Source organism: Mustela nivalis, assembly GCF_964662115.1.
Source record: "Mustela nivalis genome assembly, chromosome: 10".
Taxonomy (NCBI): Eukaryota; Metazoa; Chordata; class Mammalia; order Carnivora; family Mustelidae; genus Mustela; species Mustela nivalis.
In genome coordinates this window covers 41,663,080-41,690,229 of record NC_139029.1, presented here as the reverse complement: position 1 = coordinate 41,690,229, position 27,150 = coordinate 41,663,080, and the positions used below count along the sequence as shown (strand labels likewise).

At 55.0% G+C, this 27,150-nt stretch overlaps 1 protein-coding gene across 2 annotated transcripts in view; it reads left to right on the top strand.

Moving 5' to 3' along the window:
• Positions 1-19,976, top strand: part of LOC309843179 (CUB domain-containing protein 2) — a 48,518-nt gene extending 28,542 nt beyond the window's left edge. Inside the window, exons 7-12 of one of the 2 annotated variants that reach the window (XM_082688540.1) lie at positions 6,079-6,205; positions 9,337-9,684; positions 12,177-12,512; positions 13,423-13,776; positions 16,678-16,856; positions 19,380-19,976. In XM_082688540.1, coding sequence (XP_082544666.1) covers positions 6,079-6,205; positions 9,337-9,684; positions 12,177-12,512; positions 13,423-13,776; positions 16,678-16,856; positions 19,380-19,706 — 1,671 coding nt within the window. In that variant the 3' untranslated portion in view covers positions 19,707-19,976. Of the gene's footprint in view, positions 1-6,078; positions 6,206-9,060; positions 9,165-9,336; positions 9,685-12,176; positions 12,513-13,422; positions 13,777-16,677; positions 16,857-19,379 lie in introns of those variants that run through there. The other variant, XM_082688539.1, reaches the window with a different exon arrangement.
• Positions 19,977-27,150: the final 7,174 nt, after the last annotated feature.

The window sequence follows — 27,150 nt, the reverse complement described above, 5'->3', positions numbered from 1 at the left end:
CCTAGCATTGCTGAGGGGGAGCAGGGCCCATGAAGGGGCCTGTCCTCTGCCTGGCCCCCAGGTCTCTCTCTGTCCCAGGACTGAGGCCACCCACCCTGGCCAAGTCCAGCTCCTTGGCTGTGCTGTGGGGGCACTGCCCCCTCCCTGCATGGTTGGGAGATTCAGTGAGATATGGTGTAGAAGGACCCAGGGCCTGGCAAGCCCCACAAATGGGGGCAGTTCTGGCTCCCTCCTCACTTTCTTCCCATGGCCCAGGAGCCAGAGGCTGTGAAGGTCACACCCTTGTCCGGGCCCTCCCGGAATACCTGGTCCTTGGCCCATCCGTTCTTCTGGGACATCATTCCTGGTATGTGGCTTTTGTAGCACAACCTTGGGAAAGAACAGGGCAGAGCAACGGAGAGAAAAACAGAGACACAGAGAGAGGAGAGACACGGGAGGGAGGCAGTGTCCTCTTCACAGAGTCCCAGCCCTGGGGTTGGTTTGTGGCTCCTGGTTTGTGAGGGACATCCCCTTTCTGCTGTCCCCACACCCCCAGGGACTCTCGTCCAGCCCACCATCAGCCTTGTCTCTGTCAGAACCTGCCTCTCTGCTTTCAGCTTTCCGCCTTGCTCTTCTCCCCTTCCCTTCATCTGGTCTCCTGGTTGTTGGCTGTCCTATTCCCTCCCGCCTCCTTTCCCCTTCTGCTCCTCCCACTCAACCCAGGCCCCCCTTGGCTTTCTAGGAGAGGTCTGGGAGGTGGCATGCCCATCCCCCACCCTTACAAGGCCAGTCCCCGCAGATATCCAGACATCTGGAGGAGAGGGTGTGGGTGCTCCCCAGGTGTCCCTCCATCCTGGCCTCTGCCACCAGGCCCATCCTCTCCGGAAGCTCTCCTAAGTCCCCAGGGTCCTGGCTAATGGAGAGATGTGACTCCCTGAGGCCCAGCCAGGAATCCCCTGGGGTGGCAGGGCCTCCCTGCTCCCTGCGGTCTGCCACACCTCTTTTGTCAGCTCAGACCAGGAAAGGGAGGCTTGAGGCAGCACCCTTGCTGTCCCACGGTACCCGCCCGGTACCCAGGTGGAGTAACAGAATGCAGACAGGAAAACAAAATTGGCTTGGAGAGGATCCTCAGAGCTAGGCGTGCCAGCCAGAGGCAACGACTGGGACACAGACCTATAAGCCATGTACTCACGGAAATAGACATGAGTTTATAACGATAAACACGGGCATGTGGAGCAGTGCTGATCCTCCGCCACGGCCACGTGCGCACACAGCTATGACATTTGCATTTGGACACAGATGGACCCCCAGGGAGGGACCGCCCCTCGGAAGTGCTCGTATATATCCAGAGAGAGCACTGGGTACATACAGGCCTAGATGCATATCCACAGACATCGAGACACATGTCTGCGCAGGGACAGCAGTAGGTGAGATCCGGGCACGTGTGCAAAGAAGCAGTTCTGTGTACACGGTGTTGGGTGCAGGTGCAAAGGGCACAGGGACACGCAGAAACAGATAGTCATCCCCAGAGAGATTAGTGTACCTGGTGCCTGATGCATAGACGGTAAGAAGGGCTCATGTGTCTGAAGAAACCGCACGACCAGCGGATGACACAGGGGCACCCCGGGATGGACAAATCCACACAGTGACAGAGACCAGCATGTATGGAGGCAGCCCCCCACCCCCACCCCAGACATGCTGACAGCGCTTCTCAGGGATAGCCCTTGCGGCTGCTAAGTGTCTGTGGCACCGCAGAGCCGGTCATGGGGACAAGAGGCATCTCTGCGCCAAGACACCTCCCGGAAGTTTGAGAGCATGACCTCAGGCTTGGCTGTGGGAGTCTGCACAGCCTGGAACCAGAAGGCTGCCAGGCCCCCAGTGTGACTGTCCTGCGGGGCTCAGGGACTCCCTAAGGACCCTAGTGGGCAGGCCGCTTCCCTCCTTCTCCACCACCTCCCCTGGGGACAGACTGCTGATGGCAGGGAGGGGCAGCCAGCAGGGGACACCCCACCCAGAGGAGACTTCCAGGAGAGTGGAAAAGACCAGTGTGAGCAGACCTGAGGTCTGTGGAGCCCTGGGAGTCTGCACAAACAGAGGGCGGGAGGAGAGAGAGCACATCCCCGCGCTCAGCGCTGGCCCTCTTCTCCACACTCCAGGCGCTTTCCCCTCTCTGGTCCTCACAACGCCTGACAGATGCCCACCATTCTCATCTCACAGCTGAGGAAACAGGCCAGAGAGGCAAAGGTGACTTGTCCGAGGTCACACAGCTAGTAGCTTCCCAAGTTGTTATCTGAACCCAGGTGGTCTTGGTTCTAGGAACTTCAGGCAAAATCACACCACCAGACCCCCTGCCATTCCCCTGGGCAGGGTTAAAAGCACACGCTTTGGACACAGGTGAGCATGGGCTCAGATTGACAGGGACACTTCCTAGCTGTGTGTTCCCGATTAGTGCCATCCACCAACGGCTGCTGAGCATTAGTGCGCGCTCGGGGACGGTGTGCCGCAGAGACGGAGACAGTGAGACGAAGCGCTCTGGGCCAAGCCCTGTGCTGGGCGCTGGAGTGAAAGCCCAAGAGACAGGATGTTTGCGCAAAAGCCAGGTGGCCCTCGCTGTGCTACAGCTGGGCCCCAGGCACAGGCACTGTCCCAGCTTGGGGTGCAGGCACCTCCTCTCTGAAGGAGGTGGCAATGTTCTGAAGGGTGAATAAGAGTCTGAAGGGACAGAAAGAGGGGCAGTTGAGGTTCAGGACACAGCATGTGAGGAGTGAGGGAGATGCCGGCGGCTGGCATGTGGGGAAGAAAGGAAGAAAATCTGAGATGTCCTGGAGAATCAGGAATGCCAAGCAGAGGACTTGGGATTTTATCCTGAGCAGAGGGGTGACTTGGTCAGGTCCATATTTCGGAGATGAGGGCAGAGAGCAGTTTGATGGGGAAGGAAGCAGGCCAGAGCGGAGGGACGCCAGCCAGGAAGGTAGTCGGGCAGGAGCCGGGTGCTGAGTGTGGGGAGCAGTGGTTTGAGAAATTGTTCCAGAGCCTAAAGCGCTCGCCAAGCTCAAGTGCAGAACGGGAGGGAAGGGAGGCCGAGGCAGCTGCGACATTTCAGGCTCAGTGGGTTGGTTGTGCCACCACCTAGAATCAGAAGCCTCAGAGAAGAAGCGATTTGGCGGGGGGGGGGGGGGGGGGGGGGATGAGTTGGCAGTGGGCTGAGCAGCCCGAGGGGCACTCTGGTGGTTATTCCGGTTAACAGCACAGCAGCCATCCATCCGTGCCTTGCGCTTTGCTGACCAAATCCTGGTCGGTTTTGTTTTTTTGTGGTAGCAATATCCCCACGACCCTGTAGACCCTAGAAGAGGGAGAGGAGGGGAGAAAGTAAAGATAAGAAGTGTAGACACGGCCTTCAAGATGCTGGGCTCTGAGAGCCAGCTGATGGGTAGGGTGGGGGGTGGAGGGAAACACAGGCTCCTGGAAAGTGTTTGTATCCCAGCCACGCCTGTGATGCCTCAATGGGGATGGGAGAAGGGCAACCAGGCAGGCGAGGCTGGGGACCTGGGGAGAGGGGAGCTAACGCAGGATTTGGTCCCTGCGGCAGTGAGAAGGGTGGGCTTCCAGGCACAGGATGGGAAATTGGCCTCGGACAGGATGTGGAACAACCGACCCTTAGGCTGCAGGGAAGGGACACGTGAGCAGCTGGAGGCAGGGTAAGGGCTGTGAGATGAAGGCGTTTCTGCTTTATGTCTTTTTGGCTTGTCAGAAGGGCTTGGGGTCATCTGCTGGGGAGACTGGTGACTATCTGGGATAATGTCTATGGAGGGTCAGAGAGAGCCACCTAGGGATACATAGAAAGGCTGAGGGGTGGAACTGAGACCCCAAAACAGCTGGAGCACTGAACAGGTGCTAGTGCCGCCGCATGGTGACGGCGTGCTGCCCTGCAGTGCTCAGAGGCCCAGACCTATAGGGGAGGATGCAGCCATCTGGGCTCGTCCAGCAAATGTTGTGAAAGAGCAGGATGACCTGACCCTGGAATCTAAGCCCAAGAGAGAAGATGGGACAAAGGGTATGCCAGCTGTGGGGAGAAGGGCAGGGAAGGAGACCAGAGGTTCCAGGGAGTGCGGGAAGAGAGGCTGGTTCAGGGCTGGAATGAACATTTCAGGGGTGAGTGATTCCAGAGAGAGCAGGTCAAGGGTGAAGCCGCGCTAAGGGCGACAGTCTTCTGTCCTGGACGACTCCGTTGGTGCCCCTGTGGCCCTGCCCACATTCCTGGTTTCCACCATTCCTGGGCTTCTGGCTGCAACCCCTGCATTTCAGGGCCCTTCCTCACCCCTCACTGGAACACCGTGGGGCCATGGTCTGCACTGCCTCCTGGAGGTGCTCGTGGGGGTGGAGCCTCAATCGTCCACAATGGCACCTGCTCTACAGCATGCCCTCAACTGGCTTCTTCTCACCCCTGGCTCGCTTCCCCACACCCCTGCCCCTGCTTCCTGGGAACACCTCCCAAATCAGCTACTGGCCCCTGAATCCTTGTCACGGGGTCTTCCTGTGGAGCAACTCAACCCAAGACAGGGCGCTCAAACCCTTTGGGTGTTTGTTTCCTGCTCTGTGAAGCAGGGAGGCTGACGTGTGCCTGGGATGTTGGCCGGGCACCCGCCCATTGGGGTGAGGCTCCCAGCACCAGGCCTAGTGCTCAGCGGGCACCAGGTCCAAGCCCTCTCTCATGCACATGGGGTGTGTGTGTGTGTGAGAGACAAAAGCTCCTGTCCCCTCAGATGGCCCAGGACAGCAGAACTTTTCTGTTGCTGCCAATCAAGCCCCACAGGTAAGCCAACCCCTCAGGCCCAACCATCCCCGTTGCTCTTTGCTGAACACCTGCCAGGTGGCCTCTGGTGCTGGCTGCAGAGGGCTCCCTGGGGACCTCCTGATGCAAGGATGGGCCAGAAGCAACACGTGGTCTGGCCCTCTGAGTTTCTCCGAGGTAAATAAAAATCATGCTTGCTCCCAAGCACAGAGGCAGGCACCGGTTAAGACTTCCCACACTCCGTCTTCTCTCGTCCTCAAAGCAGACAGACCACAAGCTACTTCCTCCTCTTTGTGCTCAGGAGCTGAGGCCTCAGAGAGGGTGGGCCACTTTCCCAGGCTGCCCCAGCCCGGCAGGAGTGGCAGGGACAGGAATCAGGGCTCGTCGGCCTAACCAGAGCCCAGGCTCCTTGGGGGCAGAAAGGTGCCACGTTTCCCTCAGATGCCCTGTACAGCCTCTGCGCAGAGAAGGAGCTGAGGAACGAGCTGTGGGCCGAACGGAGCCAAATATGGCTCCCGGGGGAGCTAGATCCTGTTTCCTGTGGGAAGCAGAGCCCCTGAAGGCGTTCCTGTGGCCCCACTCCTAGCACCCAGCCTGGCACAGGGTAATGCTTAGGCAAAGTTTGTGGACCCGTCAAGGAGGTAATAGCTAATATTCCTGTGGAATTTACACTGTGGCCCAGATCTGCTGTAGGAGATGCACAATACAATTTTCCCATTCTGTTACTCTGGCTGCTTTCTTCCATGAAAATAATCGTTTCCCTCATCAGCTGCGCACTCCAGCCTCCTTCGCTCTCCCTCTGAGCTAATCTAAGCATGTCTGAAAGATGCCTTTCCCCCTTGTCCCACTAATTAGAAGGTCCCTTCAGTTCCCCAATGGATGGAGATGTGATAGCCATTGGGCTGCAGCACAAGCCACAACCTTCCATTTCCTATAGGCGGGGCTGAATGGCCCCACTGGACAGAGGAGTAAGACTGAGACCCAGAGGAGCTAGATGACTTGTTCAAGGCCACCCGGCAGCCTAGAGGCCGACTTAGGGTGGTTTCCAGATCTGCCCAGCCCCAAAACTCACGCCCTTCCTCCACCACCAAATTCCCTCCCCGCCCTGAGATGCTTCTCTTCCCGATACAGTGTGGCCAATGCAGATCTCAGAATGTGTCAAGACAGTGACACCAGATCCGTCACCTTAGGGTGGAATGAAGGGAGCACCTGGGGATCAGCTTACTAATTCGAGGGGCCGATGAATTATTCAGGCCACCATTAACTTGGAGGCCCTCTCAGACTCACCTCTCTTTTCCCTGCTCCAGACCCTCAGATCCTGGCTCGGCAGACCTGCGGGGCCCCCCAATGAGGAGATGCTGGCAGAGCTGGGGTCCTGTCTGCTGCTGGTGGTGGCGCTGCTGGACCCAGACCTGAGGGCCCATGCCATGAAAGGTAGGCGCTCACGAGGACAGGCAGTCTCTGTGAAGGGGTGGAGGGTGGCTGCCAGGGTCTCAGGAGGTTTCTATGTGGGAGGCCAGAAAGCAGGAGGCCTTTCTGGGGGGAGTTGACTAAGTTGAGGATGTCTTTTCTTCTGAGACGGTGAAAGACAGTATTTGCAGAGTGCCTGTAAATATGATTGCATTTAATCTTCACCACAAACCTCAAGGTGGGCATGAGTCCCCCATTTCACAGATGAAGAAACTGAGGCAGAGAGAGGTTAAGTAACCTGTCCAAGGAGGCATAGTTACCAAGGGCTAAGGGAATGGCTCCAAGAACAGTGGAAGGTTTATTGCACTTCCCCGCCGCGAGCCAGGTGAAATCAGAGTTCCTCCTGATGGCATTCGGCATCTCCCATGTTTGACACCAATCTCTATAAAACATCTAACCTCGGTCCCCTGTGTCCCTTGGGCACCCCGTGCTCTGGCAGAGGAACATACCCCTCCTGGAAATGCTTCGCCCTTTGTCTGGAAGGTCCCTGTTTTCTTTTGCCTTCTGAGAACATGAAACTCATCTATCAAACTCAGATCAAATACCACCTCCTCCAGGAAGCCTTCCACATCCTTCCATCAGCCTCAGAGGCTCCCACCTGGGAGCTCCCAAAACTCTGTGCCTGACGCTGGCCCCGGGTTGCCTTGTGCTGCTCCAGCCCTGTTGTGTCGTGTGCCTGTCTGTGAACAGTATCATTTCACTGGTCTTCAAGGGCTGTGTGTGTTGGAGGGGCTGGGCAAGTGGCCCTCAGTACCTAGTTTTCCTACAGGCTCAAGTGGGGCTTAAAGAAGGAAAGGGAAGGGGTGCCTGGGTGGCTCAGTGAGTTGAGCCTCTGCTTTCGGCTCAGGCCATGATCCCAGGGTCCTGGGATCGAGCCCCGCATTGGGCTCTCTGCTCAGCAAGGAGCCTGCTTCTCCCCGCCTCCACCCCGCTTGCCTCTTTGACTACTTGTGATCTCTCTCTATGTCAAATAAATAAATAAAATCTTTAAAAAAGAAGAAGGAGGAGGAGGAAAGAGAATGGGCCAGTCACTTCATTGGTGGAGGAGGTGGGCTGGGTAGCCAGGTGTCTCTCTCCTTCCTGTAGCGGGAGAAGCTAGATGTTCCTATTTTCCAGCCTCTGGGGCTATAGCGGCCCCAGGGTGACCCTGGGGTTCAGGGAGTCCTTGTGCCAGCACCTGGAGCTTCCTTGGCCACAGGAATGCTGCTCCAACACTCCCAGGGCTTTTCCTGGCCTGGCAGGGCTGGGGGAAGGACAAGGACAGACACTGGACCGGCTGTCTCTCTGTCCTCTTGCCGTAACGGCACAAATCAGATAGGGTTCCTGCCCGGCCTGCCACAGGGGTCAGGCCTGGAGCCTGATCAGCCTGAGTTGAGTGTACATCTGCGGCTGTTGAGGGACTAGCTCCGTCTCATCGGTGCTCACAGCCACCCCATTTCACAGATGCGTGACTGAGGCTCGGGAAGGCTAGGTGACTGTGAGTTTGCACCATTTCCTCCCTCCAAATTGTCCCCAACTAACGATCTTCTTGTCCCTCCTGGTCAAACTCAAACATCACCTTCCCTGTGAATCTTGTCCCTCCCCTAACAGTGCTGGCCCAGCAAGATTAGCCCCCCTTCCCTGGGGCCCCCTACGGCTTTGCTGACAGCTGCCCCCATTCCACAGTGTGCTTCCCTCCTCCCCAGGTGGGGGTGTATGTGTGTGCTGAGTCAGCCCAGGCCCAGCACATGCTTTTTGGCCTTTTCAGTGAACAGAGCTAGGAAATTAATTTTTTTTGAATAAGAATAAATCTTAAATTCCTACTGTCTTTAATTCACACTGAAGATCACAAGCATTCTATTTAATTTTTTAATTTTATGGTTGTATTGCTCTCCTCTTACGTGGAACATCTTAGCTTCTATTGACATTAACAGACATGCTTTATTCCAATTTATAAAATACTGTACGAGAGCAGTTCTGACTGTTACTACAAACAGTAAGTCTCCTGAGTCAAGTTTCAGATTTCTTTGTGCTGCGTTCTGTCCCGGGGACATATCCTACTAGGAAGGCACAGTCCAGAAAATATATTCCCAAGTCATTTGAGATCATTTCCCCCCATGTGAATGTGTTTCCAACCTGATATGTAGTTAAGTTCTTTCGTTTCAGTTTGGGATTTTTTTAGGGGTTACTTAAAAATGGATTTTTGTTCATTTAAAAATTGTACTAAAAGTCATTCATGATTCTAAGGTCAAAATTATAAAACAAGTCGCTTTGAAAGAAGTCTAGCTTCATGCCTGTTTCCCTCCCAGGTGTTGACTCCTTCCCTTGAGAGAAAATCATTTTTATTTGTTTCCTTCCATTGTTTTCTTTTTTTAAAAGAAGATTTTATTTATTTGTTTGACAGAGAGAGCGATCACAAGCAGGGGGAAAGGGAATGGGAGAAGCAGGCTCCCTGCTGATCAGGGAGCCCGATGCGGGCCTCGATCCCAGGACCCTGGGATCATAACCTGAGCCGAAGGCAGAGGCTTAACCCCCTGAGCCACTTTGGCGTCCCTCTTTTTTTAAATATAAGCAAACACGTGCATATAAGAATGTACTTGTGACTACAGTGAAACAGGTTGTGCGCCTCTTCAATGAGGGTGGGGGTATCAGCATTTGTAATTTTCAAGTTCCCTACGGCACACGCCTAGGATCCGGCATACAGTACTGTTGCATCTAAAATTATAGGTCCACCTGGATGCTTCCATCTCCTCTCCCTGCTTTGTTTTTCTCCGTCGCACTAATCACTCTTCACGATGCTCTGTTTTACTCGCTGTGTTTATCATCTGTGCTCCCATCAGAAGCCCACAGGAGATTCCACGAAGGCAAGAACTTTTTGTCTTTTCTGTCCCTGCCGAAACCCCAGCACCTGCCTAGCCCTCAGACGGTATTTGTTGAATGAATAAAAGCGTGCTTGATAAGTATTTGAGGATTCAGCAGATGAATGAGCAAACGTACACATCCATGAATTGATTTAGATCACGGCCTCATGCTCCCTCACCACATCCCAAAGACCCAGCTTTGTGGCCGGGTCTACCACCCAGGGCTGATTGAGCCTTTCTTCCCTCTTGCTCCAGGTGTCAAATGTGGGGGTGTGCTCTCAGCACCTTCCGGAAACTTCTCCAGCCCCAACTTCCCCAGGCTCTACCCCTACAACACAGAGTGCAGCTGGCTGATCGTGGTGGCCGAGGGCTCGTCGGTGGTACTCACCTTCCATGCCTTCGACCTGGAGTACCACGACTCCTGCAGCTTCGACTACCTGGAGGTGTACAACGGGGCCTCGGGGGACAAGGGCAGCCTGCTGGGGAGGTTCTGTGGCCAGGTGCCCCCACCACCCTTCACCTCTTCCTGGCATGTCATGTCTGTCGTCTTCCACTCAGACAAGCACGTGGCCAGCCGTGGCTTTTCTGCAGGCTACCAGAAAGGCAAGGAGGGGGGGCCCTGCGGGGATTGGGGGATGGGGGAAGAGAGCCAGGGGCTGAGGCACAGCTTGCTGGCTGCTCCCGAGCCTGGGTGACCCTGCTGCAGCAGCTTGGGGGACAGGACAGCTTCCAGAGGCGGTCGAGGGGGTCCCTACCTTCGCGGCAGCAGTCCTGGGAACACTGGGAAGGTCTCACTGTACCCAGGGCAAGGCCTCTTGGGCTAGCCGTCATCCTTTTTATCCCATGCATGGCATCAGGGTGAAGGGGAAGACACCATGCTGCCCCTGCTGCCCGTCCCTCTGCGGTGTCCTGACACTTACAGGCACAGGGACCACCCCCCACCCCGCCCCCGCACCTTCCCCCAAGTCCTCTGGAGTAGAAGTTGCACGAGGGCCATCTGTGTGGAGCTGGTGACAGTCTCCCTCCCCAAGCCTTACCTAATGCCCCTTACCTTGCGGAGCCCTACCCCTCCCTCCCTCAGCCTGGAAATCCGCCCCTTGGTCTAGTGAGGGGAGCGGAGGCTTTGCTCTCCTCCCCTTTCCAAAGGTCTCCTAGCCTCTCTGCGTACACTCAAACCTCTTCCCTTCTCCCAAGGCCTTACTCATGTCAGCTCAAGCCACAGACACCCACAGATGCTCCTGGGGCACAGGGTTCCCCAAACAATGATCGGGAGCCTCCGGTGGGACATCCCTCCCTGAGCTGGCTTTAGAGGCACAAAACTTTGGAATGCTCAAACACAAGAATCACAGACCGATCTCAATATGGTTTTGGAGTTTTGGACTCTTCAGTTTTTAAAATGTTAGGGTATCACAGTTATAATACCGTAAGCAATGTTTTCCAAATTTTTAAAAACAGGAGTACCATTAGACCAAATGGAAGTTTACGTTAATCCCTTATATAGAAAAGAGGTAAAGGGAGTATTTTCTTGGTATGCATTTACTGTATTTTTTAAGTTCAGGTTTTTAACATTTGCTTATTATAAGCCAATCACTGAAAACAGAAGTCAGTACAATGGCCTCCAATAAGTGAAATTTTTGCATATAACCTGTGACTGTGGATACTGTCGTCCAGCTCATTAAAGAGAGCTTGAAGACAGCACAGGAGTGAAATTTGCCTCACATGCAGGCAGATAGATGCCCCGGGGGGCGGCTGCAAAGCAGAACACAGCTCAAAAGCTTCTGCTAAGGATGTTACATGGAAAATGATCTCACAGACTGTCAAAACCTGCTGTCTCATTTCACAAACAATGAAGTTAAGAGCAGAGAGGGTGTGTGCTTTCCCAAGGTGACACAGCTGAGAGTGGGAACACCAGGACAAAGGAAGTATTAGCCACCCCACCCAGAGCAATGCCCGGTTCACAAAGCCAAGGCCTGGGGTGAGATTCTGGAGTCTTGGGAAACCAGGTTGCCCCCCTCTCCACCTCCCCGGCCTCCAGCTGATGGGGACATTCATCACCACCCACCTTCTAGCTGGATGGGCAGTACTGGGCTCCAGAAGGCTTTCTTTCATCAGCCTGAGAGACTCTGCATGAGCCTTTGCTTGCTGGTTCAGGCTGGGCAGGTCTTCTGACCTCTCGTATTCCCACACAGCTCAGGGAGGCTGTCACTTGCCCAGGGTCGCTCCCCTCCTAGAGGACAGAGCTAAAGACAGACACCTGTCTTCAGACTTCAAGCCCATCTCCTCTCTGCAAGCCTCTGTTTCCTCTGTTAGGGAGCTTTGGGAACATTCCTGAACTCAGGCATCTCAGCCTCTGTGTGCAGCGGGCCTGGTAGGAGGGGACAGTGAGAATCACAAGGTCAAGTGCCCAGGCTCTGCAGCCAGGCAGGTCCTGCCGTCCTGTTACCAGCTGGGGTGGGCGGGGCGGGGGGAGGCGCCTGCCATCAGGGCCCCGCCTAGATTCCTGGGGCCTCCTTACTTCAGTGGCTCCTGCCAACCTCCGCATCTCTATGTGAAGGCTTCTTCTGAAGTCTCAGGTTACCTCCATCTTCCCAGCCCTCGGCCTGGACTCTCCGGAGCTGGTGTATGAATGCCTCAGCTCCCTTTCTCTCAGGTCACATAACTCTGAGTGTGCGCCTGACGCCATTCCCAGAGTTCCCCCAACAGGGCTCGGCAGCTGGCTTGACAATGCCCTTTACTGGCCCTTCTATCTCCCGCATAGAGTCCTTGCGCTCACACCCCTGTCTCAGGGCCGGTCTGGGTGAACCCAGACTTCCCCAGGTAAGTTACTTACCTTCTCCGTGCCTCTACTGTCACAACCGTAAAATGGGGAGAAACACTGTGCCTTCCCCTAGGGTGATGGTATTGGTGTCAAAAGACAGTGTCATTGCCAAGTGCCCGGTTTGTGCCTGCCCCTTAGCAAGTGCTCAGTGATGGTGACAAGGCTCCCATGGAATGCCCATGGGGGAGGCACGTTGGGGGATATCCGGTTCCCAAGGGAGGGGTTTGGGGGGGCCACAGGGAGGAAGAAAGTTCAGCTCAGGAGGGCTTCTTTGCAGATGTGTGTGGTGGCGTCCTGACGGGCCTTTCAGGGGTCCTCACCAGCCCCGAGTACCCGGACAACTACCCCAACAACGTGGAGTGCCACTGGGTGATCCGGGCCTCTGGCCCCGCCACCGTCAAGCTGGTGTTCATGGACTTCCAGGTGGAAGGCAATGAGGAGTGTACCTATGACTACGTGGCCGTGCTTGGGGGGCCTGGCCCCGCCCACGGGCATCACTACTGTGGCAGCACGCGGCCCCCCACTCTTGTGTCCCTGGGCCACGAGCTACAGGTGATCTTCAAGTCTGACTTTAACATTGGAGGCCGGGGCTTCAAGGCCTACTACTTCTCAGGTAGAAGGGGCTGGGGCTGTACCTCGAGTCTCTGTGCATGTTGTGTGTGTCCCTGCTCAGCCAGTGCCAAGGTAGAAGCATGTCACCTCCTCTGTGAAGTCTTCCCGAATAGCTCAGAATTAGTCCAATCTTTCAACTCCTTCTGGGGGTTGTTTGGTTTTGTTTTTGCTTTTGCAGCGTTAATCTAACATTTATCATTTATGTTTGAGGTTGGCACGTTGATCTCCCTGACTACGAGCTCCTATGGGTTTGTCTCTCTACCTGCCACATAAAAGGGATTCCATGTGTGTACAAATGAATGAATGAACCCTTGACAGTGAAATGAACTAGACAGTGGAGGAGATGGAGAAGGAAATAGACGATGACAACCCACTGTGATCTGTGTTAACAGTAAGAATCACGGATGACTTCCTGGAGGAGGAGACAATTGAGTAGTGCTTTAAAGGGGTTAGCCAGAGGCAGAAGGAAGGGAAGGGTATTCTGGGCAGAGATATCAGCATGCCTGAAGGCAGGAAGGACAAAGAGGGTTTAGTGTGCTTGCTAGGTGTTGTTTGGGGAGGCTAGAAGGTAGGGCTGGATGTAGGGCAGTGAGAAAATGAACAAAGTCCTGTCATGAGTCACCTGTCTGTCAAGTCCAAGTTTGGACTCAGCTTCAAGTACTAGGTCTGGTGATTGAATTCCTAACAGGACCAGCCCTTGTGAAGTGGACTGCTAATTGGAATGAGAGTCCTGGCCTTCAGCTAGTTTCTGTTTAAAGCAGGCTTTGCGATCAGTTGTCTGGTTTGCCAACCATGGTACCCACCACCCACCAAGCTGGATTTAGGACCTTTATGGAGCCCACTGCCTAAGAGGGTGACAGTCTCCAACTTTTCTTATTGTTATTCCCTCTGTCCCACTCTCCCCAACCCAGGAGAATGCCAGGAGGTGTACACAGCCATACGGGGCAACTTCTCCAGTCCCCAGTACCCCAGCACCTACCCTAACAACATCCACTGCCACTGGACCATCCGCCTGCCTCCGGGCTACCGGGTCAGGCTCTTCTTCCTGGACCTGGACCTAGAGGGTCCCAACAGCCTGACCAGGACCTGTGACTTTGATCATCTGGCAGCCTTTGATGGGGCCAGTGAGGAGGCCCCCCTGCTGGGAAATTGGTGTGGCCACCACCTGCCAGCACCAGTCACCTCGGGCCACAACCAGCTCTTGCTTCTGCTGCACACAGACCGCAGCACCACCCGAAGGGGCTTCTCCGTGGCCTACATTGGAGGTCAGCTGGGGTGGAGTGTGTGGGCGTGCTGATGGCGGGGATGGGGGCCGAGTCTGGGGTCCTTCACAGCTTCCTCCCTCCATCCCACCAATCTCTTCTTGGGAGGCTACAGCATCACCGACTGCTGCTTTGGGACCCCTGAGACCATACCGATGTGGCCCTTGCTTATTTCCACCCCTCAGAGCCCTGTCTCCCAGGCTTCCAACTCCACGTGCCCTAGGTCCCTGCTTTTCCCTCCTTCCCCCTTGGGCCCCTGGCATCTCTCATGCGTGGTTTGTCCTGTGTATCCAGGGTTAGTACACAAAATATGGCCATATTCCTTATGATAAACAGTTGATATAACCATGGAGATGTGGATAGGCTTTGCTTGTATCGGTCATAAATCCTGACTGGCAGTGGCTTAGACATGGCTTTTGTTTTCCTCACATAACAAGAATTCTGGAGCTAGGGAGCTGCTTTGTTGGGTTAGGGACTTAACACGGTCTCAGCTGGTATCTCTGGGATTCTCTTGACCTCATGCCTGCAAGATGGCTGCCATAACTCCAGACATCATGTCCACATTTGAAGCTGGAAGACCGTAGAGGAGATGCCAGCTACAAATGTCCTGTCATCAGGAAAATGAAGGCATTCTTAGAAGTCCTTAAAAGACTTTTTGGTCTTGATATTTGAATTTGGCCAGGTGTCCTGCTCAGCTGCAGAGGCGGCTGAGGACATTGGCACTGGGTTTTTCCAGCTTCTGTAGTGCCTGTTAGATTTGCCTGCCAGCAGCCTTCCCCATCTTCTCCCCTCTTCCTGCCACCCTTCCCTGGCCCATGGGCCCAGAAAAACCCCTGCTCTGGACCCATTTTGCCCTCTACCTGAGGAGGCGAAAGCTTCTTCTTGTGTTTGGTATGGAAAGGGAGATTCAAAGAGAGGAAACACTTCACTGTGCTCCCATGGGCCAGGGGTGGCGGGAGTCGGGGGGGACAGCCAAGACTAGAACCCCTGCCTGCCTTCTTTGTGGCCCAACAGGGCCCAGGGGGAGGGAGCCAGGGCTGACAGACCAGGGCCACATCCAAATGCTGCTATTACCGACCATCCAGTGGCCTCCTCCATGCAAGGGGTCGATGAATGCCCTTTGCAGGCGGTCATTTGGATGAAAAGAGGGAACAGGAGATATCCTTGCTGAGGGTGGATTTCTCTCCCTCACGCGCACACGTCTAAAGCCTGGTCTGCTTTCAAACATCTTCCCTCTGTCCTTAGCCCCTACACAAGTGGTGATGGAGAAGGACTGGGCTATGCCCCGGGAAGCTAGTGGCAGTGAGTGGCTTGGGCAGACCCACCCTCCAGGGCCCCAGGTGGCTCCATCCATAACCTGGGGGAGGAGAGCTGTCCCTTGGGAGAGCGACCCCTCCTAGGGTTTCACTCCAGAGAGTAGGGGACACGGGGTCTGTCACAGCTAGCCGGCAGGTGGTTTTTCTTCTCTGCGGGTCTCAGTTATCCCACTTGTAAAATGAGGAGACTGGGTGAAGGACCTTTAAGGTCCCCTTTGGTTCTGATAGTCTTATTTCCAGGCCTGGGTCCTCCCTCTCCCAGCGATGTGAGATCTTGGACAAGCCCCTTCTCCTTCTGGAGTCTACAGAGCCTGATGGTGGGGCAACTCTGAACCCGACTCTGTTCCAGGGGCAGGAGCCCCCACTCCCACCTGCCCCACCCCCCTGCCCAGATTCCTGTGGGACCCCAGGACCAGACAGGGGCACTCGTGCTGGGGCAAGGCTCCAGAGGTGGCCCAGGCTGCCAGTGGCCTCCCAGCTAGAGGACAACCTCAGCATCAATCAGGGTGCTGCGCCGTTCAGCGCTGCCGAGATCATTGTGGGAGACAGCGGGCCCATAAATCGCTAGCTGCCCAGACACCACAGGCTGAAATATGTCTGAGGCATTTCCCGGAGAGGGCCTGAGAGTTCCGGGCCTCTGCCTGCCCGCTCTTCCCTCGCCCGCCCGCTGGCCGCCCCTCCCTCCACCTCCACTGCCCCCTCCCTAACCCACACTGCCCCTGTACACACACATACTCCAATACACCCAGATATGAAAAGCTGCACCGTCTGGTCCTGGAGGGCTGTAGGGGCCCCCCAGATAGGATGGGGGGGGATCATCGATAAAATCTCAGCTCAACCCCTGCACACAACTTCACCTCTCAGAGCTTCAGTTTCCAGAAGTGTAAATTGGGTTTCGTTGTGCCCACTGCATGGGGTCCTCGTGGGGAGAGAGTGGGGCTTCCTTCTCCGCCCTTTGCAAAGCTGCCGTTCTGCCCCACCACCATATATACTCTGCCTTTCCCTGTCCTGCTTCTCTGCTTGATTTTCCCTCAGCCCGCTCTGACACATCTTTCATTTTATGTACATATCGCCCCCTTGCCCGACTAGAATGTCAGCTCCAAGAAGGCAGGAAGTTTTGGCTGATGGGGTTGGTTTGGTTTTTTTTTTCCACTTCTTTTTCTGTGGTGCTTAGAATAGTGTCCTGCACGTAGTAGGCCATCAAGAAATATTTGTTAAATGGTTGAATGAATTGCTTGGCACATGGTAAGATCAGCACATCGTAGCTCTTCTCATGATTAAGAATATTCATTCATTCATTCACTCACTTACTCACTCATTCACTCACTCATTAATTCACACAGAATTCGCAGCACCTGCCAAGTTCAGTGCCGGGCTGTGAGGACACAAGAAGGCCAGGTGCCTGCCCTGGGGAGCTCCTAGTCTGATGGAGTAAAATGGAGTAACACACATGAAACATCCCCATTAGGCTGCATAGATGTCTCCCGACTCTGGGCCCCGGTTTTCCCGCACATCACCCCTTGGATGGGGTCTCAGGGCCTAGTTCCTGCCCATAAGACCTCCAGCAGCTCCTTCCCTCCGTCCCCAGTCGTGCCCATGAATGTGAGCTGCTCCCGCACGGACTTCCAGATCCTGATCTCCGCACAGGCGCTGGCACCCCTGGAGCGGACCAAGGTCTACCTGGGCAGCCGCAACTGTGCCGCCCAGGAAGCCGGCGGGACCTTCCGGATCCAGGCCCGCTTTGACACCTGTGGCACTGAGTCTCAGGTAGGGGCTGGGTGGGGGTTGGGGAGGGCAGGCGGGAGGGAGTGCGTCTGACCCTTGCTGAGAGGCACCTGCCATTCCTGAGAATTCAGCTTCTTGTCCTGGCTCAGTGACTCCACCACCAAACTAGATCAGTGTAGACACGACAAAGAACTCAGACGAGAGACAGAGAAGGGAGCCCTGCTGTGTAACCCAGCGACAACCCTATTGAAGATTCCTCCTGCAAGGCCCCAACCCTGACCATCCCTGGAGGCCTTCCTGATCTTCCTTCCCTTCTCCCAGGAACTCCCCATCACCCAGGCCTCACCCCTTCAAGACTCAGAGCTGCAGGAGCCCGGCTGCCTCTAGCTGCCCCTTCTCCAACCTGTGATCCAAATGGCCCCTGTGCTCCACAGAACAAAAGGGCCTTTCACGTAACAGGATCCACTTCCCTCCAAAGGCAGCATGGCTTACAGATGAATTTTTTCCACTCTCCGTATATTTTCAAGGCCTTTACCCCAGATCTGGGGCCCTCAGAGTCCCTGGGCCGTGGCCCAAGTATCTCAGATGCCTGCATTCTTAGGGACAAGTGAAAGGGGAAAGGAGAGACGCCCCCCTTCCATGGAGAGCCTTGGTGTCCAGGAATGTGCCAGACTGGCTTGGCAGAAAACATGCACTTTCCAGCAAACTGTGCCCCCCTGCCCCCCACATTAACCAAATGTCCCCTCTAGCCCACTCGTCCACTCGCCCAGCCTCCGGTGACCTCTGTCCTTTTGACCTGAGGAGAGAAGTGGGGGCAGTCTTGGCCACCAAGAAAATCTCCCCTCACCCTGACCCTGTGCCCTAAGTCCCCCAGGGGTGTTCTGTGGACACTCCGCAGAGTCATGAAAGGACAGGGACAGAGAATCCCAGAGGCAGGGAACCAGGAAGTATGACGGACTCTCAGCAGCTCCAAGGCTGGAACCACCACCATAATTTGGAGCCACAGAATCACAAAATCTTGGGGCTAATACCATAGGACCATAAAGGCTGAACACCTTAGACTCCTGGATTCCTAGTGTCGCCCTTATATGTCCTACCTGCACGAACACCCGTCTCTGCCCTGAGTTGCTCTCAGAGGCACAGCTCGAACAGCCCAGGGCAATGCCAACCTTCCTGTGCATCTCTTCAAAAACCCCTAGAACTTCCACTTTATGTGATTTTTTTCCCCTCCTTTCTTTATCACATGGACTGACTTTACTGGGTCCCCTTCCACTCACAGTCCCAGTCTTCCTTCGCCCAGTGTCCCAGTTCTATACCACAAAAATCCAGGACACCGGTCCTCCTTAGAGGGTGTGGGGACAGACAGGTCGAGGGCACAAATGCAGAAGCCTCCTTTGTGGATGTGGAATCAGAGCCTTTTAGAAGCCCCTTTGTAACTCAGAGGGGTGGCCCAGTGTTCAGGGATGCCAGGTCCCTACTGCTCCTGCCTGCCCGCTCCATGTGAGACAACTTACTTATCTAGAAGCTTCATCTCAGAAATGCCACCACTGAACGTGGGAGGCCAGACAGCCTGAGGGGTCTAACGGCTGCTGTGGACATGGGGTGGGTGGGGAGAGTAGCCCAGTACAGCCCCCTGCTCCGGACCCCACCAGACTGCCCATCACAATGCTGTCCCTCAGATCCTGGCCCGAACACCCCATGGTCTTCTTAGCAACTTGATTCCTGCCTCCCTCATCTGCAGGGGTAAGGAAGGTCACCAAGATGTGTGCCCCTCATTTCATTCCTCGATGGCTCTTTCTAACCCTGGCTGGTGCCACTGGGATGGCCAAGGACTCAACAGGAGGGACACACCATGGCTGCAGGCGTCATTGGGGGGAAGGATTCCAGGAGGAAGGTCCCATAGCCAAGGGATAGAGCTTCCAACTGGGAGGCAGGAGACTTGGCTTCAGGACCCAGCTCTGGGCAAAGTACTGCCTTTGCTGGGCCTCAGTAGTCACATCAGTAAATTGCCAAAAAAGGAGATTGAACTAGATGCTTTAAAGCCAACTTTGGTTCTACCTTCTTTGGTTCTAGTGAGGCCCTGCAGCTAAGAGCTGGGCAGATCCAGGTGAGCGCATGTTCCCTGTCATCCCTGTCACTTTGTCATGTGATCTCAGACAAGGGATTTAACTTCTGGGCCTCAGTTTCCTCATCTGTGCAATGGGGATATTAATGGTACCAATAAGGGAGGGTCATAGTGAGAATGAAATGAGATAACATACTTAAAACAGAGCCTAGGACAAGGCAGATGTTCTTACTGTTACTATCTTTCATAGACCCTGTCTCCTTGAAGCCAGAGCAAGCGTGGACTCATCAGATCTGATATCCTTCAGACACCCCATAGTGTCCCTTTGACAGGTTGGAACATTGAGGTTCCAAGTGGGGAGGGAGTCGGTGGCCAAGCTGGGTCTAGAACGTAGGCTCCTAGAGTTCTTCTCCCTTGGCACTAGAATCCCCAACTATCTAGAGGCACAGGGTCAGGCCTGGCCCCTTCAGGTGTGAGTGACTGTCCCTTGACCCCCACAGAGGAGGAACAATACCTCGGTGATCGTCAGTGTGCTGTACATCGACTTCTCGGCTGGCGGGCAGGAGGACATCCATGAGTATGAGGTCCGCTGTGAACCACGGCGCAAAGAGGCTTCTGTCCACCTGCTCTCTGGCTCCGACTGGCTTGGGCCCTATGCTGCGACAGCCGAGCACCTTCAGGAAGCACCCCCCAGAGATGAGGTAGAGGCCCCAGAGGGCCCTGTGGCCATGGTGGCTCAGGACACCAGTGACATTGTCTTCCTGGGCCTTTGCATCCTAGCCGGAGTCCTCATGGTCATTGCCATCGTGGTCCTGATGCTGCTGTGAGTGGGCAGGAAGCTGGGTGCGGTCTTCCCTGGGGGCAGCTTGGGGTCCCACGGCAGGGGCAGGGCCGGGTGTCATCGAATTGTTGGTGGCTACTGGCAAGTCACCGTCCCTCTCTGAGTCTCACTCTCCTAAGGAGGATCCACGTGCCCTCTACCTCACAGAGTTGGCGTGAGGCTCAGAGAAGAGCCTGAACAGATCCGAACTTTGTAAACTATGGCATGTTGTGTGTGTGTGATTGTTACCGATTTCAAAGATAGTCTGCTATTGAAAGAAGTCTCCGGTGTGTATTACTTGCCAATGTGGAGAGCTGGGGACAGAGGGTAAAACTGACCTTCCATAAATACACAGAGCTTCACCAACTCGGGATAAAAATAAGGGCATCTCTTATTTTTCCAACTCATCGCTATTCACAAGCCTTCATTGGCAGGAAGCTCAGTAACCACCCAGGGCCCTCCATTCTCCGGAACTGACTCAGGAACCTTGAGGACTTTGTCGCCAGCAGACCCCAACTGCCTCCAAACTCCAGGAACAGAAAGGAAGCTGACGCCATCATCCCAGCCTCCGCCAGGTGGTGTCGCTGTTGGCGCCTGGTTGTGGGCCCCCCAGTGGATCCTATTTGGGGAGGGGGCAGCGAGGCTGCTGGGTGGGATCCCTGTGTCAAACACTGGGAGGCCCACACTGCACCGCAGGAAGGCTGCAAGCAGAGGACTGGTGTCTCTTTCACGCTAGTATTTTCCTTACATCAATGGGGGTCCTTGACTCCCCTGATGTTCCCCTTCAGATGAGTTCTCTTTGGAGACTGGGGGACTTCTTCTACCATTGGACCTCACTCAGACCTACTCCAGCAACCCCGTGTTTCTCTATGTTTACCCTGTGGGGGGGCGGGGGTTGGGTTTCCGGTGCTTTCCTCTGAGAGGGGCTCTGGCATCCTCCTGAAATTGTTCCAGCTGTCCCCAGAGCTCTATGGATCAAGAAGTGGAACAAACTTGTTAATGAAAAATAAACATAAAGCGCAGTTACAATAACACTGCTTTTCCCTGCCCACCTGTATATTTGCATAATGAATCCCTCACAATCAATAGAAATCTCCACATGGACCCTGCTGACCACGGGTATCAATTAAACATATTGTAGCCCGGTTACAATTCCTTCAACAACCCAGCCAACATCTGCTTGTTTCCAGCTTTGTCCCCGCTGTTGTAATGGGTTCCAAGCACACAGCAGCGAAGAAGTGAAATGAGATTCCTGCCTTCAGGATGCTTAATTACATCTGGTGTAGCAGTGTCAGGGAGAGGGAGGAGACAGTTGCTAACTTGCAGAGAAAACACGAGAGAAAAGAGCTAACAAAGTAAAAAATGAATTAAGCAAGGGGAAAAGAGTTGTCTGGACATTAGGAGAACTGGGCTCAAGTCCAAGTTCTTCTTATTAGTTATGTGAACCTGGGCACTTAGGTCACTTAGATTGCATAAGCCTCGATATACCCATCTGCAATATGGGGCCACTGTTCATAGCGTGCTTCCTCTTTTTCTCCCACCCACCTTCTCCTTTTCAGACTCCTCCAGATGCTAAGCTAACTTTGCCAGCCAACCAACCACCTGGGTCTCAGTTTCTATGGACAGGACTTGTCACATACCAAATCCTCCCACAGGGTCCGCCTTCTTGCCTGCAAATTGGGGTGATGTGAATAACACCTGCTCCGTCAGTTCTAGGGGAGGGGTACTACATGAGATCCTGCATGCCCGTGCGCAGCTCCTGAGAAGGATTCAACACACCTCAGTGACTACCTTTGCCCTAGGAGCTCACACAAAAGTTCTGGCCTAGAAAGCCAAGTTTTCAGCCCAACTTTGCCCCTGACTTGCTGTGTCACCTTAGGGAGACCACTCACTTCCCTGGCCTTGGTTTCTGTTTTTCGTATGTGACAAGTGTCATTATCACCTCTGACGCCCCCACCGTCATAGCGACTTCCTGCAAGCACCGACCATGCGGCAAGTTAGGTTGTAGATCCGCTCACTTAAACCTCCTGGTGAGGCAGACAGAATTGCCCCATTTCACAGATGAGGAAACTGAGGTTTGGGGAGGGAAACACCTTACCCAAGGTCATTAGGCGATGAAAAGCTGGAGCTAGGCTGAGAGGAAGCAGTTCTTCCCTGAGCTGGGGACTGTGAACCAAGAGGGGCTTCTTGGGACCCCAGGCCCTGTTCTCAAAACCCAAGGACTGTGTCTGGCTGGGAAAGGACTGAAATGGCCGACAGGGAGAGGTGGGGCTTATCTTCACGGAGTGTCCAGATCCTGCCACTCTCAGCCCTCTGGGCAGCCAGCACGTTGATTATCCTGCCTGAGCCGTGGGAAATGACAGTCTTTATGACAGTACAGTGTCTATTAGAAATGAAAGGGCTGAAATGATACCCATTAGCCAACACGCCCAATCCCAGAAAGTGTGTAGGCATGGCAGATATGGCACAGCTTTCCTGTTCACCGACCAGTGTCCCCTTTGCAGAAAGTGGGGGACTTGAACTGCACCCACTGGCTATGTGACCTTGGCACTGCCTCCTCCCAGCTTGGAGCTTTTGGGTCCTCTCACCAACCTGTCCCTGTAGGACCAAGTTTACTGAAGAGGAGATCCTTGCTGGGCAAAAGGATGTGCTGGCCCTTTGAAAATGCCTTCTCGCCTGTGGGTTGGGCAGACCTGGGTTCATTTGCACTCTTCCCTTGACTCTGTGACCTTGGGCAAGTTGCTTCACCTGTCTCAGACTTCGGTTTCCTCACCTAAGGAACAGGGACACAAAGACTCCATTCGCCGAGTCCCACATCTGTGGTATCATGGTCCCCTGGTGCAGTCCAAGTCAAGGACATTTCCCAAGTGTGTGCTCTGCGCTGCCACTGCACTGACACGCCCACCCCCCTCAGGTGCTCACTGGCCACGGGGAGGAACCGAGCATCTCAGGGTCAGGAGACATGCTCCCTGGAGGGACACCGCCAGCCAGGGGACCCCTCACTTTCCCCCAGCCCTCCAGTTTCCCCACAGCACCTCAGGCTGAGCCTGGAAGGACATGGTCTATGTGGTCAGCTTCCTAGTACATGGAGCAGGGTGGAGAAGATGGACAGCAGATCTTTTTTTTTAAATCTTTTATTTTTTATAAACATATATTTTTATCCCCAGGGGTACAGGTCTGTGAATCACCAGGTTTACACACTTCACAGCACTCACCAAAGCCCATACCCTCCCCAATTGGACAGCAGATCTTGATGGGCAAAGAGGAACCAGCACAGAAATAAACAAAGTGTTTTCCTTTTTTTTTTTTTTAAGATTTTATTTATTTATTTGAGGGACAGAGAGAATGAGAGAGAGAGAGCACGAGAGTGGGGAAGGTCAGAGAGAGAAATAGACTCCCCAATGAACAGGGAGCCCGACGTGGGACTTGATCCTGGGACTCCAGGATCATGACCTGAGCTGAAGGCAGTGGCTCAACTGACTGAGCCACCCAGGTGCCCCAAGTGTTTTCCTCTTAAAGACTTTTGGGAGCAAGACAAGGTTTAAATTGATGACTCAGCTTGGGTAAGTGCCAGAGGAGCCCAGAGGGATGAGAGAGCACAAGCAGGGGGAGCGGCAGGCAGAGGGAAAGGGAGAAGCAGGCTCTCCACTGAGCAGGGAACTTGATACAGGGCTTGATCCCAGGACCCTGGGATCATGACCTGAGCCCAAGGCAGACTCAACCCACTGAGCCACCCAGGCGCCCCAGGAATTAGTTTAGAGACTTCGGATGTGTTTGCTTGTTTAAACCTCACAAGGGAGGCACAGCGACTGTTTCTGACCCATGGTCCTATTACTGCTTAGTGATGCCATCAGGCCTCTGAACAGGCGGCCTGACTTCAGAGTCCCCGCTTGTCAGCTGTGGCCCCCACTCTTCTTGGCACAATGCCTCATGCACAGCAGCTTGGTTAAGTAGTGATTGGTCTCAGTGTGAAGCTGCAAAATGGGCCCCCCGGGCTCCCGAGGTCTGACAGGCCCCGACGAACTGCGGCCCCTCACAGGTGCTTTGTCAGTGCTCTAGGCGGCTCCCAACGTTGTCACCAGGGGCCTGAGGCATCCCCAGCCTGCCTGTACTGCTCACGCGGTCGCCAGAGCATACAGCGCCCCAGCCAGGCCCAGCTGCGCTGGACACCCAGCCTCACCGCCTAGCACTGGTCCGCATTCCCCTCCAAAGTCAACGCCATCCTGGCTGGCTTCCCTCCTGGAGAATCAGTGGGGCTCACTGCCCTCTGCTGGCTTCATCCAAGCCCACCCAGACTCCGGGAGCTGCAGACACTTTGGGGAAGGCTGCTCTGGGTATCTCTGTGCCCCAGCCCAAGCCCGGCTAGCACCCCACCCATGCCCAGAGCTTCCCTGGCCATCGGGGGCTCCTCCGCCAAGATCCCTGAGGGAGATAGAACAGCAGGGGCTCCCAGTCCTTGAGCCCTCTGAACACTCTCGCCCTCAGGACCACCCTGCTTTACAAATGAGAACGCTGACAGGCTTGCCGGAGACCACCCAACCGGGACGGGGACTTGAGCCCAGTTCCTTCTGGGGGCTCTTTCCACAAAATCAGAACCACGCAGACTCTTCCAGATGGCCCCTGATCTTTGTGCTGTGGATCTCTAGAGTACTTATTCAAGACTTTGAGTGCCTGGCCCCAAACTGGTAGGTGTTGGGGAAACTGTGCCAGTGGAAGCGGTGTGGGGAGACCTGCCCATAAACCACCAGTAACACAGAGCAGGTGAGTAGAAGAGGAGCCCACACTGCCTGGAAGCAGCCAGGGGCCCTGGAGATGGTGAAGCCTGGGCAGGGTCCTGGGGGATGAGGAGATGTGAAACAGGACGCAGAGGAAAGAGGCTGGGAATCTCTGGACACAGAGCACAGAGGGGGGCCTGTCAGTCAGGCAATGGCTGGAGATGAGAGATTTGGGAGACTCAGGGGAACCCCAAGTTCACCAGTTGTGCAAAGCACAGAGTAAACAAGAACGTGGAGGGCTCAAGTCCGGGAAGGTAGGTGGGGACAGAGGCTGACTTTGAGAGACTTCCCGTACAGTGGCCATGTCAGCTCTTGGCCCCCATTTGGTTACCCTCAGGACCCCCTGTGTATAAGCAGCTCCCCAGATCATAAATCCTGTACACTGGCTTTATAGCTAAAGCCTGGAGAGCAAGTGATTAGCCTAAGGGCCCCTAGAGGAGCCAGAATCACACTTGGGTCACCTGACTCCATGGGACACTCTGTCCCCGCAGCACAATCTCCACACCCTTCCTCCTTCCTGAGGTCTGAGTTCCCGCCTGATCATTGTGGGGGGCAATCAGGGCCACCAACCCCGGGAATCCCCTGGCAACTCTTTTGACCAAGCCCCGCCCCCAACACCTGGGCCAGGGAATTTCCTTGTCTTTGAACTCAAACACAAACCCCAAACAGAAGCTGCCCCACACCTGAGCTCCAGGAAAATGCAGGTTGAGCCAGTGGGTAGTGCACACTTCTTGGCTCACACCCAGGAGAGGAAAGGTAGCTGTTTGAATAAAAACTCTCCTGGACAGGTGCCCAGCAATTTACAGTTTAGCGACGTGCTTTCCCCAAACATTCTGTCTTTGATCCTCACATCTGTCCTGAGAAAAAGGGACTGCCCATTTTACATAGGGGGAGACTAAGGCCTGAGAGGTGAAGGGTTGTGGTCAAGGTCACAGAACAATGGCATTCTAGGATCAGAAACAAGTAGACCCGGGAGGCGGCACGTGCTGCCACACATCAATAAATGTCCCCCTCTGATGAGTGTAGACGGTGAGAGTGGAACGGAGGAGCCACTGAAACTGAGTCTTTCAAAAATGCACGGCAGTGAGGAGGCAGAACTTGGGAGGGGGGGTTTCTGGGGAAAGGAAAGAGTGATGATTCGCTGTCATAAAGGAAGCAAAGATTTCCCATATGCCTCTGATGTACCATGCCCTGTGCTGGGTTCCGTACAAACTCCTAGAAAGGATGATGGCCCCCGAGGTCCCCCAGACTCAGAGGTAGAAAGGGAACTGCAATCTAGATGGGCCAGACCCTGCAGGACCAGCGAGTCTTACACTGCCCAAGTCTCTCCCCAGGACCCCCCAGGACCCCTTAAGGTCTGATAGAGGACAATACAGCCTCAGGGAGCCAGGGAGGGACCAGAGAGTGAGAAGCCTTGCCCGAGGTCACACAGCTAGGGGAGCAGGAGCTGGAACCAGGGCAGGGGGTGGGGGAGAAAGGCAGGAGCACATTTCCAGCCAGAGCTGAACTTGGGGCTGGCTGGGGGCAGCCTGGAGGTTTGGGGAACCCCTGCTTGGACACTGGGCCTCTTCGCCAGCTCCGATTAATAGCAAAAGGGAAGGAGGAGCCCGCTGGCGTCAGGTGTGTGGACGAGGCGTGCAGGTGTGAGCAGCAGGGCGGGGCGGCTGCCGTGTGTCCTTGTGCACCGTTTCCAGGCACAGCTACACGTGAGCTCTGAGTGGAACTGGGGCCTGTGCAAAGGGGATGTGTGTTCGTACACATGCAGGTGTGATTGTGAACATACGTGTGTGTGTCTAATGTTACCCTCGTTGCACTCTCACGAAACCCCATCTTTTCCAGTGTCTTATTTGATCCCCACGGTAGGATAGGGAGGGAGGCCGGCAGAGGTGGCGGGGAAAGGGAGGCTGGGGGAGGCGGGGGTCTCTGCTCAGTATGAGGGGAAGGGAGTCCGACTTCAGGAGGTAGCTCTGCGCGTGTGTTTGTGGACAGAGGTTCCTGTGTGTGCCTGGGTGGACACTGTGTCTAGAAGGGACCAGATGCGATGACCCCTCAGGCCTGTCCTGGCTCTGCCAAACATGTTCCTGCAGGATATCAGGGTCAAGAGTATTTGGGGTCTGTGTGGGCAGGAGGGCGTGTCCGAGTATAGGTGTGCCTGGTGAGAAAGCCTGTGTACGCTGTGCGTGCATCTGGGTTTCTTCTTCTACCAGACCGCTCCTGAGCGCCCAAGGCCACCCAGATGGATGGGGGAGCCAGCTCTGAGGGCTGGCCAGAGGCTCACCGGGTCCCTCTGCCCACCTGGCAGAGCCTGGGGCTGGCGTTGGGCGCAGCGCCACCTTGTGGGGCCACAAGGAGGGATCCATGGTGTCTCCAGGAAGCTGAAGGCCTCTGTGGAAGAAAGCGGGATGGGGCTGGGGACCAGTGGCGTGGGGGACCTGGAAGGCCACACCGCTCCCAGATCCTGAGCCACGAAATCTGGGGTGCACCGATTTCCTGGGATGAAAAAGATCCAAAATGGTTCCCTGAGGTTTTCCCCCTGCCTTCCAAACCAGTCCCTTAGCTGCTCCTGGTATCCTTCTCCCTCCCTGACTCTTAAGTGCTATTCCCATTGACACGTGATTAGTCCCTACTGCTCTTAAAGTTACACCTCTAATCATTGCTCTACCTGTACCCACTGTC